The 9,645-nt window shown below is 42.1% G+C and overlaps 1 protein-coding gene across 1 annotated transcript in view; it reads right to left on the bottom strand.

Annotated features, from left to right (window-relative positions):
* The window catches only part of KNDC1 (kinase non-catalytic C-lobe domain containing 1), a 56,823-nt gene extending 52,906 nt beyond the window's left edge, over positions 1 to 3,917 (bottom strand). The window contains exon 1 of the mRNA XM_058810740.1: positions 3,816 to 3,917. Within this exon, the coding sequence (XP_058666723.1) occupies positions 3,816 to 3,917 (102 nt within the window). The remainder of the gene's footprint in view (positions 1 to 3,815) is intronic.
* Between the last annotated feature and the right edge of the window lie 5,728 nt (positions 3,918 to 9,645).

Genomic DNA, 9,645 nt, shown 5'->3' on the forward strand with positions numbered 1-9,645 from the left:
TCTAATGTGGCTTTCGTGGTCAAGATGGTCAGAAACATTGCTTGACTCAAAGCAACCAGACTCTCTATGGATATTTTTGGAAAACAAACCCAATACATTACCCATAGCTACAGAAGTCTTCATGAACTTAAAGGAACGAGGAGAAAAAAACAACAAAAAACCCAAACAAAGAAAACATCAATTCCATTTATAAGGAAAAGTAAGGTAACAAAAATGGAAGGTAATCTACAGAAGTCACTTTGTATCAGAGCTATAACTACTATTAACTACACAGTGATATTAAATATATCCTTAACAGAAGATGCAGATATACATTGCTTAGCAGAGAGAAAAAATAAATTATGCCATAATCAGCAAAAGAGGATGTGAACTATCTTACAGCTCAGAAAATTGCAGTAGTTTAAACTTTTAATCCCTTGGAGAACAGTTAAAAATTTCTTTACCTACTCCAGCACTGGAGAACATCAATGATATTTGGATTAACACATACAGAAAGGGTTAACAGTTTATTAACCTGTCTTTCAGAGAATTAAGCATTGCTTTCATAATATCCTTCAAATAAGAAACAAACCTCAGTCCACAAGTGTATTGTGCTTTTTAGTCTAAAGTATAATGCTTAATAAATAAATATGAGGTAAGAAATAAAGCACACTCATTGCTGTTTGGCAAACTTAACTTCTCAATGGTCTTATTTTTTATAGACATGGCCTAGACGTGGATTGATTTACTAATGGCAGCATTATTTCAGTGCCTTCTAGCACTAATCATGGATCCTGGTCTCATCAAATTCAGTCCTACATAATAATGAGCAGCAAAAGATCTCAGCACAAAATCTTATTTTCTGTGTGCTATGCTCAGTAAAATTGTGTAATGCTGCCATCAGAGTGTGAGGGTGGATAAGGAGGCTTTGCAAATTTCCATAGGGAAGCTGTTGCAAGCATGAAGAGCAGCAGAGAGGTTCCTCTATCTGCAAACAAAAACGCATGGCAATAAACTCTCCTACAATCATTAGGCTTTGAAACTGACCAAACTGAGCAGCGGGATAAGGACAGGCTTGGAAAGAGGCAATCCACTTCTTATTTTATGGCCAGCAAAAAAGTAAAAAATAGAAACTCTATGATCAAAGCAATGAATGAGCAATTATTTTTAACTCTCCTAGAATCCTCCAGGTAGGCGACACGATGGCATTTGCCACAACAGAGAAATAAAAGAATGATTCACTAATCAAGATGCAAAACTAAGTTTGATCTGTGCATATGGACATAAGAGGCTCAATTTAGAGTGTATATGAAAAAAATTAAACCTGCAATCTGTAAGACAGCCTCAGCATCACATTCCAGTCACAATAAGGACTTGAGAGAACTTTTAAGTTAAGCTTTGAGGCTGAACTCCACTGCAGATAACAATTACCAGCAATGATATCTACAGCACAAACCTACAAAACATCTTTGTCTTGTGGTTATATGGGAAGTAAACGAAAGGCAATGCTCAAATGTCAGATAAGCTTAGTTTATCTTCCTTCCCAGGGATGAGAAAGTTATGTCATACAGAAAAAGAAAAAAAAAAAAAAAGAGAAAAGGAAAAAAAGTCCTATGAATGTTCCATGGCTTCCATCAGCAGTGGATGGCTAGGTAAAAATAAAACTAACAAAGAAAAGATAAAGCAAAATACCACCACCACCATATTGCAGGCCTTTCTATTTCCAGTGCTCCAGGGCAGCAAGTTACCTACTTCAGAGAAACCACAAATTTCCCAAATGATCACTCTTCCTTGACCTTAGTTATTAAAGCTGCTGTTGCAGCTGAGCAAGGCCTTTGTAGAGAATGAGGCATTGAAAACACTGAGACTTGCATTTGGCTGGCTTGTATCTCCAAAGCAACACAGACCAAGAGGTACCACTGTGGAAAAAACCATCCTTTTAACACTCAAACACAGGAGGTTCTGGCAAGCTGAAACTTCTGGTGAGCAGCTGCTTCAGTACTTCGGACCACTGGAAGCCTCTTCATTCAAATGGTAAATATCAGAGACACCAAAGCCTCTTTTTTGTCTCTTTCAGCAAAAGACACGTGTGTCTGGTTTTAACACTATGAAAGCGTCTGGTTTTAACACTAAGAACTACAAAAAGTAAACCTGTTGCACAACCACACTTAACTACTCACTTTAGTTTTCAGCTTTCTCTCAGATTTTCTTCAGCAAGTACAAAACTGTTCAGTAGCATATAATTAAGCAGAGATAATTAAGAGAGAGTAGGAATAAAAAAATTAATTGGCCACATACCATTTCTTAACATTTTTGAAATCAAATATTAAGGAGTATGAAATGAATAAAGTTCTAGTAAAGAGAGGAAATGGAAACACACCCTCATCCTTAGCATTTTCTACTCTTCAGCTCAGGTAGATTTCTGCTTCACATATTGGCAAAATACCACCTGCATCAGACACCAACATCATTCTTTATACTTGGTACAAGGACAAGAAGAGCAGACTCCACTAAATGACTAAGTAGCTCAGAGTTCAGTACAACAGCACTCACAGCCTTCTCACACCTTTTTGCCACAATAATTCACACAAACTTCAAAACATTCTATTCCAGAATCACAGAAAATGTGGCAAATGCCATCCATTACATTCATCACATCTGAAGAAAAACACCGGGTTGGCTTGGTAAGCTCTCTGATTACTCTTCGAAGCAGCTCTTTTTTATTAACTTACCTAGTCACCAGGTGATAGGTCATGCTCATTCTCCCAAGAAAAATACTGAAACTCTATGTTTCTGTAATAATTAAATAGATAGGACTCATGGGAACCCACAATCAAAGTATACATTGAGCAGGTATGAAAAATAGGTTCCGTACTTTCTTGTACAGAAGCGTTGACCCTTAGCCTTCTCCATTCCGAGAAAATACTCCAAGTATTTAAGCCAATGTGTAAAAAATAAGGCCATTACCACCTTCCACCAAGATTTTGCATGGGTCAGCCTGAGAGGGCCTACAGCACTGAGCACTACAGACAGTGGAAAAGCCAAACTGCCAAGCCAATGGGTGACTCAGGAAAGCTGAAAGGGGCTTTGCATTTTCAAACTCACATTTAACTCCTGATTCAGCATGGATTCTTGACATGGCAAGTCAGAAAGTTTGTAAGATTTGGTTCGGGGAATGGGCAGCTCACATACAGTTCACCAAGCCTTTACTTATAAAAGCAAAGTATCTCCAAACATTTTGCCCCAACATTCATGAGGGGGTAAGAAACACTTCATGTGAAAAGATATAAAGATGAGCAAGAGCAATAAAAAGCAAGGACAAAACCAATAACAGAGCCAGACAAATGCAATGACAAGAACTGGTTTTAGCTACAGGTTTTCAGCATAACAACAGAAGAAACAGATTTAACAGTTTGATATTTTTGATTTTTATTTCCCAGGGTCAAAGGCCTTTTAGCACAGGGCAGCAATATACGGCAGTACAAAAGAAGTGGTTGGCAGCTTCGGGAAATTATTTTGCCCATGTAAATTTCCCTTGATCGAGTGCGACAAGGACACGTACTTGCCGACTGCAGCATTAACCCACGGCTAGGACAGCAGTGACGAGACATCCCGCACTCGAGGACCATGACTTTGCTGTTGTGTGGAGAAGGTGCACGGCAATGGGCTAAGCCCAGGCTGGCGGCAGGGACCGCGGGGCAGGAGAACACACGGAAAGCGAGCGGCGCTGAGCCGCGGCCTGGCCGCTCCCGGGGGCCGCTGCGCCCCCGGCCCGGCCGCCTCACTACAGGTGAGCGCAAGGGCGGCGGCTCCATCCCCGCACCTGCCGCACTCACCTCATCCTCCAGCAGCGTCGGCAGAGGCTCAAAGTCGTAGCAGTTCACTTCCTCCTCCTCCTCCTCATAAAACACGTCCTCTGCAGCGCCAAGAGTCTCCATCCCGCCCGGCGAGGGAGAAGAGGCTTCACCTCCGCAGCCTCCCTGTGCGCTCGGAGCGCGGCCCTCGGCCCCCGCCGCGGCTCATGCTCACCCCGCCTGCGGGCTGCCCCCGGCAGCGACCCCCGCGGCGCCGCCCGCCCGCTTTAACCCCCTCCCCTCCCCTGCCGGGCCCGGCCCGGGGCGCCCCCGCCCCTCCGCTCAGGCCCCGGCCCGGGGCAGCGCTGCCATGGCAACGGCCGCCGCCGCCTCGCCCGCGCGGCCTCACTGCGGCGGCTCCCGCCCTCCTGCGGCGCCGCCCGCCCCCGCCGCGCCCCGGGCAGGCCCGGCAGTCACCGGGGCACGGCCGCGCGCCGCGCTGGGTGCCCGCGGCCCCCGCCCCCCCCGCCGCCCTGGGGTGGCGGTGCCGTGGCCTTGCGCCCTGAGGGGCGCGCCCGCCGCAGTGCGAGCTGCGGCCGCCGGGGCCCCGCGGGAGCCGGGGCCGGTCCCTCCCGGCTGCGCTCTGCGGGCGAGCGGCAGCGGCGGGGAGGGAGGGCTGGCGTCGGGCGAGGGGTGCCTGGTGCCCGCGGTGGCACCGGCCCTGCTGCCGCCGCCGATGATCCCCGCCCGCCCTGCCCGAGCCCTCGGGCTCGCGTTACCGCCCCCGGCTCTCGGAACCGCTGGGTTTGCTGCATTAAGCAGTGTTTACAATTAAGACAGGTGGCCAAGTATTTGCACGCCCGTGGCATAACCCTTGACGCAGTTCGAGCCATAACAACCACAAGCAAAACCAAGGCGCTGTCACCTGCTTGACGTTCCTTAGCCCCGGCCCATTTTTGCTATCCACAGGGCTTAGAGTGCCTCAAGGAACTTCATTAGGACTCGCCTTTGAAATCGGCGGTTCACAGTCAAGGATTCCTTCAAAACCACCACCCGCATAAGCCAGTTTTTAATTCAAGTAAACCCCATCGGAAAGCTCAGGTTGTTTTGAGTAAACAGGCTGTAGCCTGGGAATGGGAATGGGCATTTGGTAATGGACAAGTAACCCCTGACCAGGTGTCTCCTGATATAACTTTAAGCCACATAACAATCTTTTATCTTTATTGTAAAAACATGGTGGATGGAGAGAACACTTTTCTCCTGTAATTAAATTTTAGAGCTACTGGAAAATAATGGTGCCAATTTCATTATTCTGTTTTCCTTTATATCTATAATTCTTTGTCAAAATGAAGTATGTTAATTAATTAATTAATCTCTGCATTGTACAATCAAGCAAAGCAAGAGTTTTTTTTTTTAGTATGTGGTGTTCTATGGAAAAGACTAATACTCTATTAAAATAAACATTAACAAACACTGTGATGCAAACAAAGGTACATTGATTAACTGGCCCATAAAAGTCATCCTGCAGTTGTAAGATTTCTCCCAATTGAATGTTATTTGGATACATTCCACAGTCATGGCAAGCTACTGAGAAAAAAGCCAAATTTAGACAGATTGCAGCCTTTCATATATGTGCTGTCTTCTTACTAACATTTTTGAACTAAATTGATACGAACAATAGATATACTTACAATCTGGTAACTCAGGCTTTTGTGAACAAGTGTTGAAGCATGGAAAACAATGCCTGGTACTTCTGGAAAAAAAAAAGGCCAACATTATAAAATATACAAGTTTCCTAAACTGTATTTTACCAGCATTTTTGGCAAAATATTTTCCTCAGGCAGCACAATCTACCCAAGAAGAACCCAAGAATCCAAGAATGGACTTTTGTGGGTTGGACTCAAGTGCATTATTGGAAAAAAAAAAAGAGAGAGAAAATAGAAAAAGTTTCTCTGGTGCCTAAATCAGGCCTAATATCTACACTCACCCATCAATATATCTTAGATGGCACTCCATTGCAATCACTGCTTGAGCATTCACAAATTCTTCTGAAAAGAGATTGTTTAAGGTACACCTGTGGAAGCTGCACAGAAATTCACATGCTACTTTTGAAAGCATCAATGTTTTTTGTTGACTGAGGAATTCCCTTTCTAGTAATTGGGCGATAGGGCATTTCCCTGTGAGGTTAGCAGGCTCAGGTTCACACACTTACCCTGCATTATTTGGACCTGCATTATTTATTTATTGAATCTAGACTTAGGTAGATTTTATCAGAGTAAGTGCCTGACTTACTGTCTCCAAGTGATCCAGGATGCTTCAGACCTATCTCATGGTTCCTCTGGTTAACTTGTTTGCTCTACGGAAGAGCTATTTCTATGAAGAAAACAAAATGAAACAAACACAACATTATTCTGTAAACAAAAACTTGTAGTGGACTTAGACTTATTACAAGTGTCTGGGCAGGACAGAACGGTCCCTGGAACTGACATGGTTTGGTATATTTTTTTCCAGAAAAATTGCTATGCTAAGCCTTTGCTCTCATCAATAATAGTGTTGTTTTGTTTTCCTCACAGCTGAGGCAGCTGTCAGGAAAAGCATTGCAACTTGTTTGATACATTCACGTGGCAATTCTCAGGCTAGAATATTCATTCTTATTAACTTCTGCAATTAGTCATGGCTCATGGGGATTGTTGGAGGATGTGCAACACTACACAGTTCAGCATTATAAAAAACCCACACGTAAATGGAGCTGTCAGTTTGTCTGCAGTCATATTTTCCATTCTTTTTTTCCCACAATATTGCTTAGGGAAGTGTAAGTTTCTAGGAGGTCTTTATTGGTAGGCATTTTTTGAAAAGCATTTTGATGGATGTATGTCTGTGGAAATTTATTTCTGAGTCTGAGGTTGACTGAATATGCAGGTGAGTATCATATTAAACACAAATATATAGAAGACAAATCAGGTTCTCATACGTGAGAGTTCTCAAAAGGTAGAAATAAAAACATTACTTTGTACTAATAATAGTCTACAGATGGAAAAGAAATAAGAAATTTTATCATTGATTAAATGAATATACTGTGATTAAAATTGTTTTGGTAAAGGATTTTTGGGACAGGCTTTACTATGAAAGTACCGGAGAGAGGTTTCACTTACCTGTGATCAGGTTTTGAATATGAACTGAGATCTCTTTAGCAATAATTACACCAAGAATCACAATTACTAGAGATTTTGACTTCTTAATACTAGATTAGAGATGGAAAGCTAAGCAAAGGCAAACTCTAAATATAGCATAGGTATTATACACGAGAAAATTCTTGACCAAAAAGTCACTAAATCACATGGAGCTTTGTGTTTTAGACTGTATGATCACAGACAATGCAGAAGGAATGGATCAAATACACCCTGATTTTAGTCCTCCCAGTTTTAAAATGTTCCCCTTGATGCCTTAAGTTTTAGCTTTCATATTTTCCAGATTCTGTATATATTCTGCTATAGTATATAACTCTGTTCAAGTTCCCTTCACAGTTTAGTTAGACAAAGCTATCCTTTTCCAGCCAGAAAATCAAGGACACCATTGCAGCTTCAGGCCCAAAAAGTGTAAACAACAGCAAATTGAGGAGAGCAATCTGGGAGGATGGGACTTCATAACCTGGAGCTGTAATTGGACAGTTAACCCCAATATGCAAATGGACCAAAACTTGTGAAAGTGTGAAAACTCGTGACCAATTGTCCATCTTGGGTCCATCTTGGGTGGAGCCACAGTTGGGCTCTGCCAAGGTGTATCCTTTGAAGGCCTTTTTAATAAATACCTATTTTATTTATTCAACACTGTCTAGCCTCTGTTCCAGGTAGCCTCTCTAGGCATCACCCTTAAGCTGTATCAAATTTAGAGGAAATGCATTTGAGTTAGGGAGGTTTGTAATTTTCACACAAGGGGCATTTGCAGTGAAGCAGCTGACTTGATTTCTGTGTCTGACAGCAGCTGATAGCAGATGTCTAGGGAAGAGTGCAGGAACAAGGTAATAATGTACAATGTTCCCAGAGCCTCCAGAGTGTCACAGTTCAGATAGTCCCTAAGGCAGTGGTGGTGTCTAGTGGTTCAAGAGACACTTGACTGTTTTTTCTTTAATGAATTTGTTCATTCACTTTTTAAGTCTGAATGGGCTTACTATCTACCATATTCTATTACAAAATTCCTCCACTGACCCACACATACAGTAAATTCTTTGTTTCATTTGTGCCCCCTAATTTCTTGTATTTGAAAAGGTGGTGGATAGATTCTTTATGTGTCATATTTTTGTCATTCATGATACTGTAAAGTTTTCCTGTCTCCCCTAGTTTAATCTTTTCAGGTTGAAAGGCCATGCTCTAGATGTTAATTTGTAGAATTGAAACTGTTCCATAACTTTGAACATGCTTTAAAAGTCACAGTATTTTTTCCAATTGTGTCATTATTTAATTAAAAAATGGGGAGAGAGGAGGGAGGAAGGAAGGAAGGAAGGAAGGAAGGAAGGAAGGAAGGAAGGAAGGAAGGAAGGAAGGAAGGAAGGAAGGAAGGAAGGAAGGAAGGAAGGAAGGAAGGAAGGAAGGAAGGAAGGAAGGAAGGAAGGAAGGAAGGAAGGAAGGAAGGAAGGAAGGAAGGAAGGAAGGAAGGAAGGAAGGAAGGAAGGAAGGAAGGAAGGAAGGAAGGAAGGAAGGAAGGAAGGAAGGAAGGAAGGAAGGAAGGAAGGAAGGAAGGAAGGAAGGAAGGAAGGAAGGAAGGAAGGAAGGAAGGGATTTTTTGCAAATATATGAATAACCTGCAAAATAAAAGGAAGTACTTCTTTTAACTGTGATTTATTGATATTGGAGTTATGAACTGCATGACTTTTGCTTCCAGGTAGCTACATTCATGGGGCATCATAGAAAATAATTCAGTGGGCACTGGGCATAAAGAACGCATTCCTGAGAATTCAGGAAGTGACTGCCAGCACCCCTTCTCTGCAACATAGTCTAAATACAGGCTACATGAGAAAGGAAATTGTATAGGGTACTACTGTTATGCCACTTTGAGCCACTGGAAATGTCTTTCATGTTCTTTTGTAGGTTTTTACTTTTCATTATAGCACTTTGGTTATTCTTTTTAATAGATTATATAATCATAATTGACTATTATAATTTGGAGTACCAGCCTTGTAGATGAAAGGTACACATTTGTTACACTATAATTAGATTGTACATTCTCCTTTTAAGAGTTTTCATTTAATGGCAATTTGCCTGAAGGTTCTCATTTTAATTTAGTTTGGGTGAAACTGAGGGGACTGAAGGATTGCTTTATAAAGAATTGGGGGTTTTGTGTGTGTGACTTGTATCCTTTTCAATTGTTTGGGTTTTGTTAATCAGAGATCTCTTTATTGCCATGGGTTTTAATACTTTCACAGTCTGTGAAACTACCATTCTTCCTTTAGCAGTTATTTGGATTTCAAGACAGAGACAAGTTTTCTGCCAGTTGCCAACTGCTGCTGCCTTTGTGGCAGGAGTGAGAAAGCATTACAATAAAAAGCAAATTGTGTTGCTGCTACTGAAAAGCCTGAAAGAATTCAAAGTAAGGAACTACAATTTTTAAACTGGTCCCATTACTGCTATGACTCATAGAGGAGCATAACTCTGCTTGCCTGAAGTGGTAGGTTAGTTTGTATTCCAGGTACAGAATCTTACAAAGGCAATAGGGGTGAGTTAGCCATGCATTCATGAAGAATATCAGAAAATTACATGCATAGACTGCTTACTGTATGGGGAAACTCATATAGAAGCCTACTCTTTTCATGGGGTTGAATGGTAGAAGAATTAACTTGAGTCATGAAGCACAGTCTGCAGTCATTATAGACACCTGT

Source organism: Ammospiza caudacuta, chromosome 9 (genome assembly GCF_027887145.1).
Source record: "Ammospiza caudacuta isolate bAmmCau1 chromosome 9, bAmmCau1.pri, whole genome shotgun sequence".
NCBI classification, from domain to species: Eukaryota; Metazoa; Chordata; class Aves; order Passeriformes; family Passerellidae; genus Ammospiza; species Ammospiza caudacuta.